Source organism: Oncorhynchus kisutch, unplaced genomic scaffold, assembly GCF_002021735.2.
Source record: "Oncorhynchus kisutch isolate 150728-3 unplaced genomic scaffold, Okis_V2 Okis03b-Okis08b_hom, whole genome shotgun sequence".
Classification (NCBI taxonomy): domain Eukaryota; kingdom Metazoa; phylum Chordata; class Actinopteri; order Salmoniformes; family Salmonidae; genus Oncorhynchus; species Oncorhynchus kisutch.
Window position 1 is genome coordinate 12,935,695 of NW_022261980.1, and position 25,888 is coordinate 12,961,582.

The 25,888-nt window shown below is 44.7% G+C and overlaps 1 protein-coding gene across 1 annotated transcript in view; it reads left to right on the forward strand.

The window, feature by feature from the left end:
* The window catches only part of LOC109886615 (otogelin-like), a 146,547-nt gene that overhangs the window by 108,892 nt on the left and 11,767 nt on the right, over positions 1-25,888 (forward strand). Inside the window, 17 exon segments of the mRNA XM_031812411.1 lie at positions 1,156-1,403; positions 1,844-1,918; positions 2,033-2,288; positions 2,370-2,648; positions 2,736-2,983; positions 3,599-3,776; positions 4,111-4,259; positions 4,651-4,740; positions 5,753-5,939; positions 7,487-7,690; positions 7,693-7,706; positions 10,189-10,327; positions 11,598-11,786; positions 12,552-12,761; positions 14,392-14,496; positions 18,072-18,173; positions 18,245-18,343. Coding sequence (XP_031668271.1) covers positions 1,156-1,403; positions 1,844-1,918; positions 2,033-2,288; positions 2,370-2,648; positions 2,736-2,983; positions 3,599-3,776; positions 4,111-4,259; positions 4,651-4,740; positions 5,753-5,939; positions 7,487-7,690; positions 7,693-7,706; positions 10,189-10,327; positions 11,598-11,786; positions 12,552-12,761; positions 14,392-14,496; positions 18,072-18,173; positions 18,245-18,343 — 2,772 coding nt within the window.

Here is a 25,888-nt window from a genome sequence, read left to right on the forward strand (position 1 = left end):
GGTCTCAACGGCAACAGCGGAACCCTTGGCAACGACCCGTATAACCATGACACCGGCTGTAGTCACACCTGTGATTGTCATAGACACGGTAACAACATCTCAACTGACAACAACACCTCAGGCCTACACTGAAAGGACCTCGTGGTCTGGCGTTGTTTCAACCACAGAACACACAACCACAACCGCACACCCGACCGAAGCTGTGGACTGGAGACTGACCACTACTACCGGTCCCCCGACCGTACGGACCACAACAACGACCACCAAACCTCCAGACCTTCTGTTAACAACCACAGAGTCCCCCCAGATCACCTTCACCTCTCCTTCCATCTCCACCACAACAGAAGCAGTGGTCCCAACCACAACCACATTACCTGTATCACCGGTGTCACACACAGAGACCACCACGACCACCTTCACCTCTCCTTCCATCTCGACCACAACAGAAGCAGTGGTCCCAACCACAACCACATTACCTGTATCACCGGTGTCACACACAGAGACCACCACGACCGTGCCAGGTCCCCCAGTGGCTGTAGGGACCGTAACGACCCAGCCCCCCCACCACACTGAAGACCACGAAGCCTTGGAGGCCCCCCCACAGCGAAACCTCCACCACTCCTTCTAGCCTTGTCTCTAGCACAGAGAGGGTGACCACACCTGAGGTCCCAGTGAAACCTGCGGTCAGCACAGAAGTAGACGTCTCTCCACACCAAGTCTTCTCCACTACCACCACTGACGCACTTCACCACGTTGCTTCATCTACAGCGCCAGGCGTCACCACCACAACCTCAGTTACCATGACGACCACTGCCAAAACCACCACAGCTCCGCCCGAGACTTCAACCGGCGCAGTTTCATCCTCCAGGACGGAGAGACCTCCTGCGACACCCGAACACCCTGCCGTGCCTGGTGCACCTGGGGAACCAGCATTATCTCTCACCACAACGGTCCCCACGACAACTGTCCCACCTTTACCTGGTGTCCATACGACCACCATCACACCTGTACCTGGTGTCCCAGTGACCACTATCCCACCTTTACCTGGTGTCCCAGTGACCACTGTCCCACCTTTACCTGGTGTCCCAGTGACCACTGTCCCACCTTTACCTGGTGTCCCAGTGACCACTGTCCAACCTTTACCTGGTGTCCCAGTGACCACTATCCCACCTTTACCTGGTTTCCATACGACCACCATCACACCTGTACCTGGTGTCCATACGACCACCATCACACCTGTACCTGGTGTCCCAGTGACCACTGTCCCACCTGTACCTGGTGTCCATACGACCACCATCACACCTGTACCTGGTGTCCATACGACCACCATCACACCTGTACCTGGTGTCCCAGTGACCACTGTCCCACCTGTACCTGGTGTCCATACGACCACCATCACACCTGTACCTGGTGTCCCAGTGACCACTATCCCACCTTTACCTGGTGTCCCAGTGACCACTGTCCCACCTTTACCTGGTGTCCCAGTGACCACTGTCCCACCTTTACCTGGTGTCCCAGTGACCACTGTCCCACCTTTACCTGGTGTCCATACGACCACCATCCCACCTGTACCTGGTGTCCAAGTGACCACTGCCATCAGCCCAGTGACCATCAGACCGCTAACAGAGACTACTAGCCTTCCTCCTGATACAGGAAGGGTGGAAGTATTGTCTACTACTTCCACAACAACTACACAAGAACCAACTTCTTCCTGGTCTGGTCCAGTAACCACAACCAGCTCCTCCACCTCCCCCACGTCAGTCCCCAGACCCACTAGCCACCCAGAGAGAGTCACTACCAGAGTGGTTCCTACTTCTAAAGTGGTCTCCAAGACCACCCACAGACCAATGACAACAACACGCAGGACGACAACAGGCAGGGTTCCCGTGACGACGTCCAGAACTGCCACAACGGTGAGGTCCACCGCCAGACCGAGCACTGTTAGGGCAACTGTAGATACAAGAACTCTGGGAGTTCCAGGGGTTCCGACAGCGACGACCAGACCCGGTCCTCCTACGGTCGCTCCTCCTAGCCTGGTCACAGCTACCGTATCAGAGGTTGTTCCAACCACGACCGCTCGTACCACGACCAAACCAGTCACCACTGCCAGAACCACAGAATCTACCGCCGTCCCCACAGGGCCCACTGGCACGACCACATCCGCTTCTGTTTCCGTTCCCAGCCTGACCACGGTCACAGAATCTACCGCCGTCCCCACAGGACCCACAGGACCCACAGGAGCGACCGCAGAACCATCCACATCCACCACTACTACACCAGAAGGAATAGTACCATCCACCACTAGAGAGACAGGGGATACTCCAGCATTCACAGAGAGCACAACCAGAATGACTCCTTCGCCTGACAAGCTGACCTCTACAGAGGTCGCAGGCACTCCAGGGGTCACACCAAAGGTCACGCCAAAGGTCACACCAGATGTGACAGCAGCTCCCTCAGTCCCAGCCTTGCCCCACACGGCCACCTCGACCTCCACCCCAGAGCCAGAGATGGTGGACGGAGTAGACACCACTGCACCAAAGACTCCATCACCATCACCTGTGTCTCCGTACACCACATCAGAGACAACCGCGTCACCATCGGTAGTATCGCCATATACCACGACAGAGCGTGTTGGAACTACGGCAGAGGTTACTACATCCATGGCAGTGTCCTCAACTAGGATGTGTACTGTGAGTAGACCAAGTCCTCTCTCCTTTCCTCTCTTCTCCATGTAGGCTCAATGCGGCTCAATGTAGGCTCCATTTGGCTCAATATAGGCTCAATGGTACTCAATGTAGGCTCAATGGAGCTCAATGTAGGCTCCATGGGGCTCAATGTAGGCTCCATGGGGCTCAATGTAGGCTCCATGGGGCTCAATGTAGGCTCAATAGCGCTCAATGTTGGCTCCATGGGGCTCGATGTAGGCTCCATGGGGCTCAATGTAGGCTCCATGGGGCTCAATGTAGGCTCCATGGGGCTCAATGTAGGCTCAATAGCGCTCAATGTAGGCTCATGGGGCTCAATGTAGTGTCCATGGGGCTCAATGTAGGCTCCCTGGTGCTCAATGTAGGCTCCATGGCACTCAATGTAGGCTCCATGGGGCTCAATGTGGGCTCCCTGAGGCTCAATGTAGGCTCCATGGGATCCAATGTAGGCTCCATGGGACTCCTGAGTGGTGCAGCGGTCTAAGGCGAATCCAAGCTGTATCACAGCCGGCCATGATTGGGAGTCCCACAGGGCGGTGCACCATTGTCCCAGCGTCGTCCAGGTTAGGGTTTGGCCGGTGTAGGCCGTCATTTTAAATAAGAATTTGTTCTTAACTGACTTGCCTCGTTTAAATAAAGGTTAAATCAAGACATATATATATAATAATTTTTACTATCTGAAAAGTCCAGGCCTCTCTGTAGGCTCAGTCGTCTCAGCCTATTACCTTATTTACTAACGCTCTGTAGTCTAGCTACTTGTGCGTACGTGGTTTCTCTCATCAATGGTTTCTCTCATCAATGTCTTCATCTAATCTTTGTTTTCAATTAGGAAACTCTATAACACATGTTATTCAATCTGTTCAGGTAGTAACTGTTGTTCTTCCCTGTCTCAGCCTCCCTATTCAGAGATCATAGATGAGTGTACCAAGTTCCTCTGTGTGAGCGGCCAGCTGGTCCGATTCAACATGTCCCAGAACTGTCTGTATAACTCCACCCCTCCTAACTGCGGCCTGCTCGGCTTCGCCATCCTGGTCAACGGGGACAAGTGCTGCCCGCAGTGGGACTGCCCATGTGAGGACAACTGCTAGGCAACACACGTTCACAGTAGTCGACACACACTCCAATGGAGGCTGGTGGGAGGAGCTATAGGAGGATGGGCTCGTTGTAATGGCTGGAATGGAATAAAAAAGGAAGGGAGTCAAACATGTTGTGTCCATATGTTTGATGTGTTTGATAACGTTCCATTTATTTCACTCCAACCATTAAAATGAGCCCGTCCTCCTATTGCTCCCCCCACCAGCCTCCACTGACGCACACACACACACACACACACACACACCCTCCCCGTCAGGCGTTTCTCAGTCATAATGTCCTGTTTTTGCTGGTGTTGTCCTGTCTCCTTCAGGTCGCTGCTCAGTGTTCCCCGACCTGAACGTGATCACGTTTGACGGTAACAGCGTGGCCATCTACAAGGCTACCTCCTACATTGTGACCCAGCTGCCCAGCGAGACCGTCAGCATCGTGGTCCAGGAATGCCCCGCTGACTCAGACACGGTGAGGATGAGGGTACATTAGGTCATTGTAACACTTGTGCCCCCAAAATGGCCGCCTCAGAGAAAGTGAGGCCATGAAGCTATTGAATTTACAGTAGGTAACTGTAACGCCGGTGTCCCCAAAATGGCCGCCTCAGACACAGTGAGGCCCTGTACTGTGTCTACAGTATCTTTTGCAGAAAGTATTTCAGTGGCGATAATCAATAAATATGGTGATAAAGGACACCCTTGTCTTACACCCCTATATAATGTAACATTCTCAGGAAATTATCATTATTCATTCACATGTCGAGTTGTATATGACTTGAATCCCTTTTATTAGAGATTCTTAGCCTTTGTAAATAAAATAAAAAAGTAATATGGAATATTTATTTTTCTGTTTTCATCCGAAGCTGCTGTGGAATTTCACCAACCTGTGTCTAGTGGTTTTGAACATTACCCACAAGTCCAACCACCTGGTCATCAACAGACTGCAGAGGAGGGTCAGTCTGTTCCTTCATCTCTTCTTCATCTCTTCTTCATCTCTTCCTATCTCTTCATCATCTCTTCCTATCTCTTCCTATCTCTTCTTCATCTCTTCCTATCTCTTCCTATCTCTTCCTATCTCTTCTTCATATCTTCCTATCTCTTCTTCATCTCTTCCTATCTCTTCTTCATCTCTCCTTCATCTCTTCCTATCTCTTCTTCATCTCTTCTTCATCTCTCCTTCATCTCTTCCTATCTCTTCTTCATCTCTTCTTCATCTCTCCTTCATCTCTTCCTATCTCTTCTTCATCTCTTCTTCATCTCTTCCTATCTCTTCCTATCTCTTCTTCATCTCTCCTTCATCTCTTCCTATCTCTTCTTCATCTCTCCTTCATCTCTTCCTATCTCTTCTTCATCTCTCCTCATCTCTTCCTAATCTCTTCTTCATCTCTTCTTCATCTCCTCCTATCTCTTCTTCATCTCCTCCTATCTCTTCTTCATCTCTTCTTCATCTCTTCCTATCTCTTCTTCATCTCCTCCTATCTCTTCTTCATCTCTTCCTATCTCTTCTTCATCTCCTCCTATCTCTTCTTCATCTCTTCCTATCTCTTCTTCATCTCCTCCTATCTCTTCTTCATCTCTTCTTCATCTCCTCCTATCTCTTCTTCATCTCCTCCTATCTCTTCTTCATCTCTTCTTCATCTCATCCTATCTCTTCTTCATCTCCTCCTATCTCTTCTTCATCTCTTCCTATCTCTTCATAATCTCTTCTTCATCTCTTCTTCATCTCCTCCTATCTCCTCTTCATCTTTCCCATCTCTCTCGGTCTACCAAGCCCTTTATTCACCAATTTAACTACGGACAGAATCAAAGTCAATGTCAAGTAGAAAGAGTTCATCCTAGACCTAAAAAGTGATGAGATGTTAATTAACTTGCCATACACACAGTAGTATTTGTAGGCCTATCTATATTAGAAAATACAGTACCCCTCAACATATAGGATTTTGACACATCTTTTCTCTCTGTCAGCTGTATGTGAACTCGAGGTACGCCAAGCCGAGGTTCAAGAAGTTTGGCTTTGAGATCCTGGACACCGGCAACATGTATCTGATCCGTACGCCAGCGGGCCTGAAGCTGCAGTGGTTCCACAGCACGGGCATGTTGGTCATCGAGACAGAGAGCTACAACAGCAAACTGCCCACCATGGGCCTCTGTGGTATGTTGTGTAGTTAGAACTTATGAGGACGTTGGTGTGTGGTTTACCAGGACACTGGCATTTGATTTACCAGGACACTGGCATGTAGCTTACCAGGACACTGGCATGTGGTTTACCAGGACAATGCCATCCATTTGAAGTGGAGTGGTCATAGATTGGGCCATAGATTGAGTAGGGGCCATAGATTGAGTAGGGGCCATAGATTGAGTAGGGGCCATAGATTGAGTAGGGGCCATAGATTGAGTAGGGGCCATAGATTGTGTAGGGGCCATAGATTGTGTAGGGGCCACAGATTGAGTAGGGGCCACAGATTGAGTATTGGCCACAGATTGAGTAGGGTCCACAGATTGTGTAGGGGCCATAGATTGAGAAGGAGCCATAGATAGAGTAAGTGCCATAGATTGAGTAGGGACCATAGATTGTGTAGGGGCCATAGATTGAGTTGGAGCCATAGATTGAGAAGGAGCCATAGATTGAGTAGGGGCCATAGATTGTGTAGGGGCCACAGATTGAGTAGGGGCCATAGATTGTGTATGGGCCACAGATTGTGTAGGGGCCATAGATTGAGAAGGAGCCATAGATAGAGTAAGTGCCATAAATTGAGTAGGGACCATAGATTGTGTAGGGGCCATAGATTGTGTAGGGGCCATAGATTGAGTTGGAGCCATAGATTGAGAAGGAGCCATAGATTGAGTAAGTGCCATAAATTGAGTAAGTGCCATAGATTGAGTAGGGACCATAGATTGTGTAGGGGCCATAGATTGAGTTGGAGCCATAGATTGAGAAGGAGCCATAGATTGAGTAGGGGCCATAGATTGTGTAGGGGCCACAGATTGAGTAGGGGCCATAGATTGTGTATGGGCCACAGATTGTGTAGGGGCCATAGATTGAGAAGGAGCCATAGATAGAGTAAGTGCCATAAATTGAGTAGGGACCATAGATTGTGTAGGGGCCATAGATTGAGTTGGAGCCATAGATTGAGAAGGAGCCATAGATTGAGTAGGGGCCATAGAGTGTGTAGGGGCTCACAGCTTGAGTAGGGGCCATAGATTGTTTAGGGGCCACAGATTGAGTAGGGGCCACAGATTGAGTAGGGGCCATAGATTAAGGGCCACATATTGAGTAGGGGCCACAGATTGAGTAGGGGCCACAGATTGAGTAGGGGCCATAGATTAAGGGCCACAGATTGAGTAGGGGCCACAGATTGAGTAGGGGCCACAGATTGAGTAGGGGCCATAGATTAAGGGCCACAGATTGAGTAGGGGCCACAGATTGAGTAGGGGCCATAGATTAAGGGCCACATATTGAGTATGCATGATTCGTAGGTGAACGTGCCATTCCTGAAATAATAACGCTGTTTCATCTGGCCATGGCCTTGCCCCCCGACGCATGCTCTCTCTCACTCTCTCTCTCTCCCCCTCTGTTCCCCTCTTCCGATCCTCTCTCTCTGTCTCTCTCTCTCTCTCTCTCTCTTTCTCTCTCTCCTCTCTCTCATGTCTCTCTCTCTCTCTCTCTCTCTCTCTCTACACTCCCCCCTACCCCCTCAGGCTGCTGTGATGGTAACCCGGCCAACGACCTGATGCTGTCGAATGGGACGACAGTCGGGGAGAGCGAGGACCCAGCGGTGTTCATCGACAGCTGGCAGGTCCCCAACACCACTAGTTACATCAGCCACAGCCGGCGCAGAGAAGTCAACTGTTCCACCAGCGACTGTTCCCAGTGTATGACCATGCTGCGAAACACCTCCTTCAGCCCTGCCATGCTTTTGTAGGTTCCCTGCTTCCTCTCTCTCTCCCTCGTCGTACAGTACCCTCTCATCCCAATACAGTACCCTCCCATCCCAATACAGTACCCTCCCATCCCAATACAGTACCCTCCCATCCCAATACAGTACCCTCCCATCCCAATACAGTACCCTCCCATCCCAATACAGTACCCTCCCATCCCAATACAGTACCCTCCCATCCCAATACAGTACCCTCTCATCCCAATACAGTACCCTCCCATCCCAATACAGTACCCTCCCATCCCAATACAGTACCCTCCCATCCCAATACAGTACCCTCCCATCCCAATACAGTACCCTCCCATCCCAATACAGTACCCTCCCATCCCAATACAGTACCCTCCCATCCAATACAGTACCCTCCCATCCCAATACAGTACCCTCCCATCCCAATACAGTACCCTCCCATCCCAATACAGTACCCTCCCATCCCAATACAGTACCCTCCCATCCCAATACAGTACCCTCCCATCCCAATACAGTACCCTCCCATCCCAATACAGTACCCTCCCATCCCAATACAGTTACCCTCCCATCCCAATACAGTACCCTCCCATCCCAATACAGTACCCTCCCATCCCAATACAGTACCCTCCCATCCCAATACAGTACCCTCCCATCCCAATACGAGTACCCTCCCATCCCAATACAGTACCCTCCCATCCCAATACAGTACCCTCCCATCCCAATACAGTACCCTCCCATCCCAATACAGTACCCTCCCATCCCAATACAGTACCCTCCCATCCCAATACAGTACCCTCTCATCCCAATACAGTACCCTCCCATCCCAATACAGTACCCTCCATCCAATACAGTACCCTCCCATCCCAATACAGTACCCTCCCATCCCAATACAGTACCCTCCCATCCCAATACAGTACCCTCCCATCCCAATACAGTACCCTCTCATCCCAATACAGTACCCTCCCATCCCAATACAGTACCCTCCCATCCCAATACAGTACCCTCTCATCCCAATACAGTACCCTCCCATCCCAATACAGTACCCTCCCATCCCAATACAGTACCCCTCCCATCCCAATACAGTACCCTCTCATCCCAATACAGTACCCTCCCATCCCAATACAGTACCCTCTCATCCCAATATACCTCCCATCCCAATACAGTACCCTCCCATCCCAATACAGCACCCTCCCATCCCAATACAGTACCCTCCCATCCCAATACAGCACCCTCCCATCCCAATACAGCACCCTCCCATCCCAATACAGTACCCTCCCATCCCAATACAGTACCCTCCCATCCCAATACAGTACCCTCCCCTCCCAATACAGTACCCTCCCATCCCAATACAGTACCCTCCCATCCCAATACAGTACCCTCCCATCCCAATACAGCACCCTCCCATCCCAATACAGTACCCTCCCATCCCAATACAGTACCCTCCCATCCCAATACAGTACCCTCCCATCCCAATACAGTACCCTCTCATCCCAATACAGTACCCTCTCATCCCAATACAGTACCCTCCCATCCCAATACAGTACCCTCCCATCCCAATACAGTACCCTCCCATCCCAATACAGTACCCTCCCATCCCAATACAGCACCCTCCCATCCCAATACAGCACCCTCCCATCCCAATACAGTACCCTCCCATCCCAATACAGTACCCTCCCATCCCAATACAGCACCCTCCCATCCCAATACAGTACCCTCCCATCCCAATACAGCACCCTCCCATCCCAATACAGCACCCTCCCATCCCAATACAGCACCCTCCCATCCCAATACAGCACCCTCCCATCCCAATACAGCACCCTCCCATCCCAATACAGCACCCTCCCATCCCAATACAGAACCCTCCCATCCCAATACAGCACCCTCCCATCCCAATACAGCACCCTCCCATCCCAATACAGTACCCTCCCATCCCAATACAGCACCCTCCCATCCCAATACAGCACCCTCCCATCCCAATACAGTACCCTCCCATCCCAATACAGCACCCTCCCATCCCAATACAGTACCCTCCCATCCCAATACAGTACCCTCCCATCCCAATACAGTACCCTCCCATCCCAATACAGCACCCTCCCATCCCAATACAGCACCCTCCCATCCCAATACAGTACCCTCCCATCCCAATACAGTACCCTCCCATCCCAATACAGCACCCTCCCATCCCAATACAGTACCCTCCCATCCCAATACAGCACCCTCCCATCCCAATACAGTACCTCCCATCCCAATACAGTACCCTCCCATCCCAATACAGCACCCTCCCATCCCAATACAGCACCCTCCCATCCCAATACAGCACCCTCCCATCCCAATACAGTACCCTCCCATCCCAATACAGCACCCTCCCATCCCAATACAGCACCCTCCCATCCCAATACAGTACCCTCCCATCCCAATACAGTACTGTAGATGTGTTGAAGACATAAAACAGACGATTGAAGAAAACGTTGTTGTATTTCTTGTCATGTGCCGCAGGTTCCTCCCAGTACGTTCTGTGAGGTGTGGGTACGTGACTCGGAGTACGTCAACAACCCGTGTGTAGCGTTGGCTGCCTACGTGGCATCTTGTCACAAGTTCAACGTCTGCATGGAGTGGAGGAGCCCAGACTACTGTCGTAAGGACTGGCTTTATTCTGCTGCACTGGCTGTTTAACATGGCTTCCAAAGCACAGTCAGACACATGAAGCCTTACACATTACACTATAATGTTATAACATCAGTCACTACACTATAATGTTATAACATCAGTCAATACACTATAATGTTATAACATCAGTCACTATAATGTTATAACATCAGTCACTATAATGTTATAACATCAGTCACTACACTATAATGTTATAACATCAGTCAATACACTATAATGTTATAACATCAGTCACTATAATGTTATAACATCAGTCAATACACTATAATGTTATAACATCAGTCACTATAATGTTATAACATCAGTCACTATAATGTTATAACATCAGTCACTATAATGTTATAACATCAGTCAATACACATTACACTATAATGTTATAACATCAGTCAATACACTATAATGTTATAACATCAGTCACTATAATGTTATGACATCAGTCATTACACTATAATGTTATAACATCAGTCACTACACTATAATGTTATAACATCAGTCACTACACTATAATGTTATAACATCAGTCACTATAATGTTATAACATCAGTCACTATAATGTTATAACATCAGTCACTATAATGTTATAACATCAGTCACTATAATGTTATAACATCAGTCATTACACTATAATGTTATAACATCAGTCATTACACTATAATGTTATAACATCAGTCAATACACTATAATGTTATAACATCAGTCACTATAATGTTATGACATCAGTCATTACACTATAATGTTATAACATCAGTCAATACACTATAATGTTATAACATCAGTCACTATAATGTTATAACATCAGTCACTATAATGTTATAACATCAGTCAATACACTATAATGTTATAACATCAGTCACTATAATGTTATAACATCAGTCACTATAATGTTATAACATCAGTCATTACACTATAATGTTATAACATCAGTCATTACACTATAATGTTATAACATCAGTCAATACACTATAATGTTATAACATCAGTCACTATAATGTTATAACATCAGTCACTATAATGTTATAACATCAGTCACTATAATGTTATAACATCAGTCACTATAATGTTATAACATCAGTCACTATAATGTTATAACATCAGTCAATGTCATTGTGTAAAGCAAAAGACAATGTTCTGCATTATGGACATAAGAATATTGAATGAAGCTCTGACGCCTGTCGTGGTTCTGATCATGTTTATGAACAGTTTAAAACAGTGTCTGTCTCACCTCTCTCCTCTCCCAGCATTCATGTGTCCAGACCGACTGCGTTACCAGGCCTGTCTGCCTACCTGTACAGCCCAGTCCTGCTCCAACCACGACTTTGACCACGACCCTGAGCAGTGTACAGGCCTGACAGAGGGATGTGTTTGTCCTGAGGGCACTCTGCTCCATCGACCCTACTCTGCCCTCTGCATCCCCCCTGAGAAGTGTGGTAAGCCTTCACTGATCAACCCTCCGCCATCACACACACAATCAAATGAACACTGGTCAACATTCATATGATACAAAACACCCGGTCTGGTCTAGTCTGGTCTGGTCTAGTCTGGTCTGGTCTAGTCTGGTCTGGTCTGGTCTGGTCTAGTCTGGTCTGGTCTAGTCTGGTCTAGTCTGTTCTGGTCTAGTCTGGTCTGGTCTAGTCTGTTCTGGTCTAGTCTGGTCTGGTCTGGTCTGGTCTAGTCTGGTCTGGTCTAGTCTGGTCTGGTCCGGTCTAGTCTAGTCTGGTCTGGTCTAGTCTGGTCTAGTCTAGTCTGGTCTGGTCTAGTCTGGTCTGGTCTAGTCTGTTCTGGTCTAGTCTGTTCTGGTCTAGTCTGGTCTGGTCTGGTCTGGTCTAGTCTGGTCTGGTCTGGTCTAGTCTAGTCTGGTCCGGTCTAGTCTAGTCTGGTCTGGTCTGGTCTGGTCTGGTCTAGTCTGGTCTGGTCTAGTCTGGTCTGGTCTGGTCTGGTCTAGTCTGGTCTAGTCTAGTCTAGTCTGGTCTGGTCTGGTCTGGTCTAGTCTAGTCTAGTCTGGTCTGGTCCGGTCTAGTCTAGTCTGGTCTGGTCTGGTCTGGTCTGGTCTAGTCTGGTCTGGTCTAGTCTGGTCTGGTCTGGTCTAGTCTGGTCTTTAGTGGAATACACTTACTGTAAGTCACCCTGAGTAAGAACATCTGAGTAATGCATCTTACACTTCAGTACATGTTTTATCTGTGTGTGTGTCCCAGCCTGTACGGACAGTTCGGGTGTACCCCGTGCTCCTGGCGAGGTGTGGAAGGCGTCTAAAGATGGCTGCTGTATGTATCGCTGTGACAACGACAGTATCGTTCCCGTGGAGTATAACTGCTCTGCCGTGTCTCAGCCGCTCTGCCGCAGGGCCGGGGAAGTGGTCATCAGTCTGGCAGACGACACCTCCTGCTGCCCACAGAAAGCTTGCGGTAAGAAACTGGCACATTACTACAGTACACTGGGAAAATTCAAGTTAGATTAACCTAAAACCTAGTGGGTTAAACTAAATAACTTAAACCAGTGGTGGAAAATGTACTCGATTTAAATACTGTAGTAAAAGTAAAGATACCTTAATAGTATTTTTTTTAAAGTCACCCAGTAAAATACTACTTCAGTAAAAGTCTAAAAGTATTTGGTTTTAAATACACTTAAATATCAAAAGTAAAAGTAAAAGTACGAATAATTACAAATTCCTTATATTAAGCAAACCAGATGGCACAATTTGAATGTTATTGACGAATAGCCAGGGTTTACACTTCGACCCTCAGACATCATCTTCGACCCATCTCCGAACCTCAGACATCATCTCCGACTCTCAGACATCATCTCCGACCCTCAGACATGATTTAAAAACAAAGCATTTGTGTTTAGTGAGTCCGTCAGATCAGAGGCAGTAGACCTTGATAAGTGTGCGAATTGGACCATTTTCTGTCCTGCTAAGCATTCAAAATATAACGTATACTTTTGGATGTCGGGGAAAATGTATGGAGTAAAAAAGTACATCATTTTCCAAAGGAAAGTATATATTTTTTATTTAACCAGGCAAGTCAGTTAAGAACAAATTCTTATTTACAATGACGGCCTACACCGGCCAAACCTGGGCCAAACCTGGGTCAAATCTGGGCCAAACCTGGGTCAAACCTGGGTCAAACCTGGGCCAAACCTGGGCCAAACCTGGGTCAAACCTGGGCCAAACCTGGGTCAAACCTGGGTCAAATCTGGGCCAAACCTGGGCCAAACCTGGGTCAAACCCGGGCCAAACCTGGACCAAACCTGGGCCAAACCTGGGTCAAACCAGGGTCAAACCTGGGCCAAACCTGGGTCAAGCCTGGGTCAATTGTACGCCGTCCTATGGGACTCCCAATTACGGCTGGTTGTGACACAGCCTGGATTCAAACCGGGGTGTCTGTAATGAGATGCAGTGCCTTAGACTGCTCCCCCACTCAGGAGCCCAAGTAAAAGTAGTCAAAAATATGAATAATAAAGTAAAGTACAGATAACCCCCAAAAAAACCCAACTTAAGTAGTACTTTAAAGTATTTTTTACTGAAGTACTTTACACCACTGACTTGAACCAACTTAGCAAAGTCAGCTGCTGTCCTAGGAAAGCCTGCTGTAAGACTCTGTCACAAGTGGACCACTACTCAAAAAGAATGAATCCGATGGCCCTGAAAACAATTGTGAAGGAACTTCAAAGAGTTGAGAGCTCAACTCAATGTCAACAGGAACTTGAGTTCCACTTTAACAATTTAGGAGCGATGTTTAGGCGGCCATTATGTATTGTGATTGGTTTGTATTGATCTGATGGTGTCTGTCTGTCTGTGTCTGTCTGTCTGTCTGTCTGTCTGTCTGTCTGTCTCTCTGTCTCTCTGTCTCTCTGTCTCGCTGTCTGTCTCTGTCTGTCTGTCTGTCTGTCTCTCTGTCTCTCTGTCTCTCTGCCTGTGTCTCTCTGTCTGTCTGTCTGTCTGTCTGTCTGTCTGTCTGTCTGTCTGTCTGTCTGTCTGTCTGTCTGTCTGTCTGTCTGTCTGTCTGTCTGTCTGTCTGTCTGTCTGTCATCCAGTTTGTAACCAGACCCTGTGTGACATCTTCCCCCCGGAGTGTCAGTATGGAGAGAAGCTGGTGTCTTACTTCAGAGAGGACTCCTGCTGTCCAGACTACGTCTGTGGTGAGGGGGCCTCTCTTCTGTATAATCACCACCACTAGGCCATATGATGATACTAAGCTATATTATGATAACAGGCTATATGATGATTCCAGGCTATATTATGATACCAGGCTATATGATGATACTATTCTATATGATGATACTAGGCTATATGATGATACTAGACTATATAATGATGCAATTATGTATGATGATACTAGGATATATGATGATAACAGGCTACATGATGATACCAGGCTATATGATGATACTATTCTATGTGATAATACCAAGCTTCCGGTTACTAGTCCAACGCACTAACCACTAGGCTACCCTGCCGCCCCATGATGATACCAGACTATATGATGATACTATTCTATATGATGATACTAGACTATATGATGATACTATTCTGTGTGATGATACTCGGCCATGGTGATACATATGTTTAAACTGTGTGTTGTATGTGTATTTCTGTGTGTGTGTGTGTGTGTGTGTGTGTGTGTGTGTGTGTGTGTGTGTGTGTGTGTGTGTGTGTGTGTGTGTGTGTGTGTGTGTGTGTGTGTGTGTGTGTGTGTGTGTGTGTGTTGTGTAGAGTGTGACCCAGAGCGCTGTGAGTCAGACGTTCCAGCCTGTAGAGAGGACCAGACCCTCATCGCCACCAGGGCTGATGGCAGCTGCTGCCTGGCACACATCTGTAGTGAGTCAACCACAACCATGACCACAACATAACCACAACCATGACCACAATATAACCACAACCATGACCACAATATAACCACAACCATGACCACAATATAACCACAACCATGACCACAATATAACCACAACCATGACCACAATATAACCACAACCATGACCACAACATAACCACAACGCAACCACACCACAACCACAACCATGACCCACAACATAACCACAACGCAACCACACCACAACCACAACCATGACCACAACATAACCACAACGCAACCATGACAGACCTGCATCATCCCACAACATAACCACAACCATGACCACAATATAACCACAACCATGACCACAATATAACCACAACCATGACCACAATATAACCACAACCATGACCACAATATAACCACAACCATGACCACAACATAACCACAACGCAACCACACCACAACCACAACCATGACCACAACATAACCACAACGCAACCACACCACAACCACAACCATGACCACAACATAACCACAACGCAACCATGACAGACCTGCATCATCCCGCAACATGACCACAACCATGACCACAATATAACCACAACCATGACCACAATATAACCACAACCATGACCACAATATAACCACAACGCAACCACACCACAACCACAACCATGACCACAATATAACCACAACGCAACCATGACAGACCTGCATCATCCCGCAACATGACCACAACCATGACCACAATATAACCACAACCATGACCACAACATAACCACAACCATGACCACAACATAACCACAACCATGACCACAATATAACCACAACGCAACCACACCACAACCACAACCATGACCACAATATAACCACAACGCAACCATGACAGACCTGCATCATCTCGCAACATGACCACAACCATGACCACAATATAACCACAACCATGACCACAACATAACCACAACCATGACCACAATATAACCACAACGCAACCACACCACAACCACAACCACGACCACAATATAACCACAACCATGACCACAATATAACCACAACCATGACTGCAATATAACCACAACCATGACCACAATATAACCACAACACAACCACGACAGACCTGCATCATCCCACAACATAACCACAACCATGACCACAATATAACCACAACGCAACCACACCACAACCACAACCATGACCACAATATAACCACAACGCAACCATGACAGACCTGCATCATCCCGCAACATGACCACAACCATGACCACAATATAACCACAACCATGACCACAACATAACCACAACCATGACCACAATATAACCACAACGCAACCACACCACAACCACAACCATGACCACAATATAACCACAACCATGACCACAATATAACCACAACCATGACCACAATATAACCACAACCATGACCACAATATAACCACAACCATGACAGACCTGCATCATCCCACAACACAACCATGACTGCAATATAACCACAAACATGACTGCAATATAACCACAACCATGACTGCAATATAACCACAACCATGACCGCAATATAACCACAACCATGACCACAATATAACCACAACCATGACCACAATATAACCACAACCATGACCACAATATAACCACAACCATGACCACAATATAACCACAACCATGACCACAATATAACCACAACCATGACCACAATATAACCACAACCATGACCACAATATAACCACAACCATGACCACAATATAACCACAACCATGACCGCAATATAACCACAACCATGACCACAATATAACCACAACCATGACCACAATATAACCACAACCATGACCACAATATAACCACAACCATGACCACAATATAACCACAACCATGACCCCAATATAACCAACACGCAACCATGACAGACCTGCATCATCCCACAACATAATCACAACCATGACCACAATATAACCACAACGCAACCACACCACAACCACAACCATGACCACAATATAACCACAACGCAACCACAACCATGACCACAATATAACTACAACGCAACCACACCACAACCACAACCATGACCACAATATAACCACACCACAACCACACCACAACCACAATATAACCACAACGCAACCACAACACAACCATGACCACAACATAATGATAATGCAACCACAACCATGACAGACCAGCATCATCCCACAACATAACCAGAATATAATCTTTGTCATGACATTATACACATTGTTAAAGTTATGTGTTTTGCTGTCAAACTGTGGTGTCTCCTTTCTCCAGTGTGATGATGTGTCTCCTTTCTCCAGTGTGTTGATGTGTCTCCTTTCTCCAGTGTGTTGATGTGTCTCCTTTCTCCAGTGTGATGATGTGTCTCCTTTCTCCAGTGTGTTGATGTGTCTCCTTTCTCCAGTGTGTTGATGTGTCTCCTTTCTCCAGTGTCTTGATGTGTCTCCTTTCTCCAGTGTGTTGATGTGTCTCCTCTCTCCAGTGTGTTGATGTGTCTCCTTTCTCCAGTGTGTTGATGTGTCTCCTTTCTCCAGTGTGATGATGTGTCTCCTTTCTCCAGTGTGTTGATGTGTCTCCTTTCTCCAGTGTGTTGTCTCCTTTCTCCAGTGTGTTGATGTGTCTCCTTTCTCCAGTGTGTTAATGTGTCTCCTCTCTCCAGTGTGTTGATGTGTCTCCTTTCTCCAGTGTGTTGATGTGTCTCCTTTCTCCAGTGTGTTGATGTGTCTCCTTTCTCCAGTGTGTTGATGTGTCTCCTTTCTCCAGTGTGTTGATGTGTCGCCTTTCTCCAGTGTGTTGATGTGTCTCCTCTCTCCAGTGTGTTGATGTGTCTCCTTTCTCCAGTGTGTTGATGTGTCTCCTTTCTCCAGTGTGTTGATGTGTCTCCTTTCTCCAGTGTGTTGATGTGTCTCCTTGCTACAGTGTGTGGTTCCTGTTTGGAGATGGTACCAAACTGCCAGGATGGAGAGGTGTTGACGGTGGACGCCAACAGTACAGACCTCTGCTGTCCTGTCTACCACTGTGGTGAGTACAACACACACAACACACACACAACACCGTCACAGTGTCTCTGATTCCTGTGTGTGTGTTTGCAGTGTGTGAGCCGTACCGGTGTGCTGAGTTGTCATGTCCCTTGGGGATGTCTGCTGTCACCGTGTCCCCTCCAGACCACTGCTGTCCCCTGCACACCTGCGGTAAAGTAGCTTCTAACACCATCACGTAATGGGGGAACGTGCGTCCTCCTCCATCACATTGCAACCTGTTAGCCTCCAGTTTAATCAGTCTAACTCTCATGTAGTTTATTCACACCCCCCCCAAAAAAATAACACAAATTGAATATGTTTCCCTATTTTTTTCCAGAATGTGCGTGTGACAAACTGTCGAAGCCAAAATGTGTTCTGGTAGGTTTCTGTATGATTCCACATGATAATGGATGTGTTCATGTTATCTCTGTAGTGGATGTGTTCATGTTATCTCTGTAGTGGATGTGTTCATGTTATCTCTGTAGAGGATGTGTTTGTGTTATCTCTGTAGAGGACGTGTCCCTGTAATGGATGTGTTCATGTTATCTCTGTAATGGATGTGTTTGTGTTATCTCTGTATGTAGTAGATGTGTTCGTGTTATCTCTGTAGTGGATGTGATCATGTTATCTCTGTAGTGGATGTGTTCATGTAGTGGATGTGTTCGTGTTATCTCTGTAGTGGATGTGATCAGGTTATCTCTGTAGTGGATGTGTTCGTGTTATCTCTGTAGAGGATGTGTTTGTGTTATCTCTGTATGTGGTAGATGTGTTTGTGTTATCTCTGTATGTGGTAGATGTGTTTGTGTTATCTCTGTAATAGATGTGATCATGTTATCTCTGTAGAGGATGTGTTCGTGTTATCTCTGTAGTGGATGTGTTCGTGTTATCTCTGTAGAGGATGTGTCCCTGTAATGGATGTGTTCATGTTATCTCTGTAATGTATGTGTTCGTGTTATCTCTGTAATGGATGTGATCATGTTATCTCTGTAGTAGATGTGTTTCTGTTATCTCTGTAGTTGACGTGTTTGTGTTATCTCTGTATGTAGTAGATGTGTTCGTGTTATCTCTGTAATGGATGTGTTCGTGTTATCTCTGTAGTGGATGTGTTTGTGTTATCGCTGTAGTGGATGTGTTCGTGTTATCTCTGTATGTAGTAGATGTGTTCGTGTCATCTCTGTAGTAGATGTGTTCGTGTTATCTCTGTAATGGATGTGTTTGTGTTATCTCTGTAGTAGATGTGTTTGTGGTATCTCTGTAGTGGATGTGTTCGTGTTATCTCTGTAGTGGATGTGTTCGTGTTATCTCTGTAGTGAATGTGTTCGTGTTATCTCTGTATGTAGTAGATGTGTTTGTGTTATCTCTGTAGTGGATGTGTTCGTGTTATCTCTGTAGTAGATGTGTTCATGTTATCTCTGTAGTGGATGTGTTCATGTTATCTCTGTCGTGTATGTGTTCGTGTTATCTCTGTAGTGGATGTGTTCGTGTTATCTCTGTATGTAGTAGATGTGTTCGTGTTATCTCTGTACGTAGTAGATGTGTTCGTGTTATCTCTGTAGTAGATGTGTTCGTGTTATCTCTGTAATGGATGTGTTCGTGTTATCTCTGTAGTAGATGTGTTTGTGTTATCTCTGTAGCGGATGTGTTCGTGTTATCTCTGTAGTGAATGTGTTCGTGTTATCTCTGTATGTAGTAGATGTGTTCGTGTTATCTCTGTATGTAGTAGATGTGTTCGTGTTATCTCTGTAGTAGATGTGTTCATGTTATCTCTGTAGTGGATGTGTTCATGTTATCTCTGTAGTGAATGTGTTCGTGTTATCTCTGTATGTAGTAGATGTGTTTGTGTTATCTCTGTAGTAGTTGTGTTCGTGTTATCTCTGTAGTAGATGTGTTCGTGTTATCTCTGTAATGGATGTGTTCGTGTTATCTCTGTAGTGGATGTTTTCGTGTTATCTCTGTAGTGGATGTGTTCGTGTTATCTCTGTAGTGAATGTGTTCGTGTTATCTCTGTATGTAGTAGATGTGTTCGTGTTATCTCTGTAGTGGATGTGTTCGTGTTATCTCTGTAGTAGATGTGTTCGTGTTATCTCTGTAGTGGATGTGTTCATGTTATCTCTGTAGTGGATGTGTCCGTGTTATCGCTGTAGTGGATGTGTTCGTGTTATCTCTGTATGTAGTAGATGTGTTTGTGTTATCTCTGTAGTGGATGTGTTCGTGTTATCTCTGTATGTAGTAGATGTGTTCGTGTTATCTCTGTACGTAGTAGATGTGTTCGTGTTATCTCTGTAATGGATGTGTTCGTGTTATCTCTGTAGTAGATGTGTTTGTGTTATCTCTGTAGTGGATGTGTTCGTGTTATCTCTGTAGTGGATGTGTTCGTGTTATCTCTGTATGTAGTAGATGTGTTCGTGTTATCTCTGTAGTGGATGTGTTCGTGTTATCTCTGTAGTGAATGTGTTCGTGTTATCTCTGTATGTAGTGAATGTGTTCGTGTTATCTCTGTAGTGAATGTGTTCGTGTTATCTCTGTAGTGAATGTGTTCGTGTTATCTCTGTATGTAGTAGATGTGTTTGTGTTAACACGAACACATCTACTACAGAGATAACACAAACACATCTACTACATACAGAGATAACACGAACACATTCACTACAGAGATAACACAAACACATCTACTACATACAGAGATAACACGAACACATTCACTACAGAGATAACACGAACACATCCACTACAGAGATAACACGAACACATCTACTACATACAGAGATAACGCGAACACATTCACTACAGAGATAACACGAACACATCCACTACAGAGATAACACGAACACATCCACTACAGAGATAACACGAACACATCCACTACAGAGATAACACAAACACATCTACTACAGAGATAACACGAACACATCTACTACGTACAGAGATAACACGAACACATCTACTACGTACAGAGATAACACGAACACATCTACTACATACAGAGATAACACGAACACATCCACTACAGAGATAACACAAACACATCTACTACATACAGAGATAACACGAACACATCCACTACAGCGATAACACGAACACATCCACTACAGAGATAACATGAACACATCCACTACAGAGATAACACGAACACATCTACTACAGAGATAACACGAACACATCCACTACAGAGATAACACGAACACATCTACTACAGAGATAACACAAACACATCTACTACTACAGAGATAACACGAACACATCTACTACAGAGATATCTCTGTAGTAGTAGATGTGTTTGTGTTATCTCTGTAGTAGATGTTTTCGTGTTATCTCTGTAGTAGATGTGTTCGTGTTATCTCTGTAGTAGATGTGTTCGTGTTATCTCTGCAATGGATGTGATCGTGTTATCTCTGTAATGGATGTAATGGATGTGATTATGTCTCTGTAGTTGATGTGTTCGTGTTATCGCTGTAGTGGATGTGTTCGTGTTATCGCTGTAGTGGATGTGTTCGTGTTATCTCTGTAATGGATGTGTTCGTGTTATCTCTGTAGTGGATGTTTTCGTGTTATCTCTGTAGTGGATGTGTTCGTGTTATCTCTGTAGTGAATGTGTTCGTGTTATCTCTGTATGTAGTAGATGTGTTCGTGTTATCTCTGTAGTGGATGTGTTCGTGTTATCTCTGTAGTAGATGTGTTCGTGTTATCTCTGTAGTGGATGTGTTCATGTTATCTCTGTAGTGGATGTGTCCGTGTTATCGCTGTAGTGGATGTGTTCGTGTTATCTCTGTATGTAGTAGATGTGTTTGTGTTATCTCTGTAGTGGATGTGTTCGTGTTATCTCTGTATGTAGTAGATGTGTTCGTGTTATCTCTGTACGTAGTAGATGTGTTCGTGTTATCTCTGTAATGGATGTGTTCGTGTTATCTCTGTAGTAGATGTGTTTGTGTTATCTCTGTAGTGGATGTGTTCGTGTTATCTCTGTAGTGGATGTGTTCGTGTTATCTCTGTAGTGAATGTGTTCGTGTTATCTCTGTATGTAGTAGATGTGTTCGTGTTATCTCTGTAGTGGATGTGTTCGTGTTATCTCTGTAGTGAATGTGTTCGTGTTATCTCTGTATGTAGTGAATGTGTTCGTGTTATCTCTGTAGTGAATGTGTTCGTGTTATCTCTGTAGTGAATGTGTTCGTGTTATCTCTGTATGTAGTAGATGTGTTTGTGTTAACACGAACACATCTACTACAGAGATAACACAAACACATCTACTACATACAGAGATAACACGAACACATTCACTACAGAGATAACACAAACACATCTACTACATACAGAGATAACACGAACACATTCACTACAGAGATAACACGAACACATCCACTACAGAGATAACACGAACACATCTACTACATACAGAGATAACGCGAACACATTCACTACAGAGATAACACGAACACATCCACTACAGAGATAACACGAACACATCCACTACAGAGATAACACGAACACATCCACTACAGAGATAACACAAACACATCTACTACAGAGATAACACGAACACATCTACTACGTACAGAGATAACACGAACACATCTACTACGTACAGAGATAACACGAACACATCTACTACATACAGAGATAACACGAACACATCCACTACAGAGATAACACAAACACATCTACTACATACAGAGATAACACGAACACATCCACTACAGCGATAACACGAACACATCCACTACAGAGATAACATGAACACATCCACTACAGAGATAACACGAACACATCTACTACAGAGATAACACGAACACATCCACTACAGAGATAACACGAACACATCTACTACAGAGATAACACAAACACATCTACTACTACAGAGATAACACGAACACATCTACTACAGAGATATCTCTGTAGTAGTAGATGTGTTTGTGTTATCTCTGTAGTAGATGTTTTCGTGTTATCTCTGTAGTAGATGTGTTCGTGTTATCTCTGTAGTAGATGTGTTCGTGTTATCTCTGCAATGGATGTGATCGTGTTATCTCTGTAATGGATGTGATTATGTCTCTGTAGTTGATGTGTTCGTGTTATCGCTGTAGTGGATGTGTTCGTGTTATCGCTGTAGTGGATGTGTTCGTGTTATCTCTGTAGTGGATGTGTTCATGTAGTGGATGTGTTCGTGTTATCTCTGTAGTGGATGTGTTCGTGTTATCTCTGTAGTAGATGTGTTTGTGTTATCTCTGTAGTAGATGTGTTCGTGTTATCTCTGTAGTAGATGTGTTCGTGTTATCTCTGTAATGGATGTGATCATGTTATCTCTGTAATGGATGTACTGGATGTGATTATGTCTCTGTAGTTGATGTGTTCGTGTTATCTCTGTAGTGGATGTGTTCATGTAGTGGATGTGTTCGTGTTATCTCTGTAGTGGATGTGTTCGTGTTATCTCTGTAGTAGTTGTGTTCATGTAGTGGATGTGTTCGTGTTATCTCTGTAGTGAATGTGTTATCTCTGTAGTGGATGTGTTATCTCTGTGGTGGATGTGTTCATGTAGTGGATGTGTTCGTGTTATCTCTGTAATGGATGTGATCATGTTATCTCTGTAGTGGATGTGTTCATGTTATCTCTGTAGTGGATGTGATCATGTTATCTCTGCAGTGGATGTGTTCATGTTATCTCTGTAGTGGATGTGATCATGTTATCTCTGTAGTGGATGTGTTCATGTTATCTCTGTGGTGGATGTGTTCATGTTATCTCTGTGGTGGATGTGTTCATGTTATCTCTGTAGTGGATATGTCCCTGTAGTGGATGTGTTCATGTTATCTCTGTAGTGGATGTGTCCCTGTAGTGGATGTGTTCATGTAGTGGATGTGTTCGTGCTATCTCTGTAATGGATGTGATCATGTTATCTCTGTAATGGATGTGATCGTGTTATCTCTGTAGTGGATGTGTTCATGTTATCTCTGTAATGGATGTGTCCCTGTAATGGATGTGTTATCTCTGTGTTAGTTGGTGCTGTATAGCTGTGCTGTTCGCTGGCTGACATGTTGTCTTCTGAATAGGGAGAGACCATGCAGGTGGACAGGGATTTCCTAGCAGACCCAACTAACCAGTGTTCCTGTAAGAGATTTAACTGTGGTAAGTGCTCGGGTATCATTAGACAGTAACAAACCTTTTCCATTATACAATCATTTCATATTTAATATTATATAAGTGTGATCATGTACAGTACATTTTTAATTAATGTGTTTTCATGTACAGTACATTTTCAGTTCATGTGTGATCATGTACAGTACATTTTCAGTTCATATGTGATCATGTACAGTACATTTTCAGTTCATATGTGATCATGTACAGTACATTTTCAGTTCATGTGTGATCATGTACAGTACATTTTCTGTTCATATGTGATCATGTACAGTACATTTTCAGTTCATGTGTGATCATGTACAGTACATTTTCAGTTCATATGTGATCATGTACAGTACATTTTCAGTTCATGTGTGATCATGTACAGTACATTTTCAGTTCATATGTGATCATGTACAGTACATTTTCAGTTCATGTGTGATCATGTACAGTACATTTTCAGTTCATATGTGATCATGTACAGTACATTTTCAGTTCATGTGTGATCATGTACAGTACATTTTCAGTTCATATGTGATCATGTACAGTACATTTTCAGTTCATATGTGATCATGTACAGTACATTTTCAGTTCATGTGTGATCATGTACAGTACATTTTCAGTTCATGTGTGATCATGTACAGTACATTTTCAGTTCATATGTGATCATGTACAGTACATTTTCAGTTCATGTGTGATCATGTACAGTACATTTTCAGTTCATATGTGATCATGTACAGTACATTTTCAGTTCATGTGTGATCATGTACAGTACATTTTCAGTTCATATGTGATCATGTACAGTACATTTTCAGTTCATGTGTGATCATGTACAGTACATTTTCAGTTCATATGTGATCATGTACAGTACATTTTCAGTTCATGTGTGATCATGTACAGTACATTTTCAGTTCATATGTGATCATGTACAGTACATTTTCAGTTCATGTGTGATCATGTACAGTACATTTTCAGTTCATATGTGATCATGTACAGTACATTTTCAGTTCATGTGTGATCATGTACAGTACATTTTCAGTTCATATGTGATCATGTACAGTACATTTTCAGTTCATATGTGATCATGTACAGTACATTTTCAGTTCATGTGTGATCATGTACAGTACATTTTCAGTTCATGTGTGATCATGTACAGTACATTTTCAGTTCATGTGTGATCATGTACAGTACATTTTCAGTTCATATGTGATCATGTACAGTACATTTTCAGTTCATATGTGATCATGTACAGTACATTTTCAGTTCATATGTGATCATGTACAGTACATTTTCAGTTCATATGTGATCATGTGCAGTACATTTTCAGTTCATGTGTGATCATGTACAGTACATTTTCAGTTCATGTGTGATCATGTACAGTACATTTTCAGTTCATATGTGATCATGTACAGTACATTTTCAGTTCATGTGTGATCATGTACAGTACATTTTCAGTTCATATGTGATCATGTACAGTACATTTTCAGTTCATGTGTGATCATGTACAGTACATTTTCAGTTCATATGTGATCATGTACAGTACATTTTCAGTTCATGTGTGATCATGTACAGTACATTTTCAGTTCATATGTGATCATGTACAGTACATTTTCA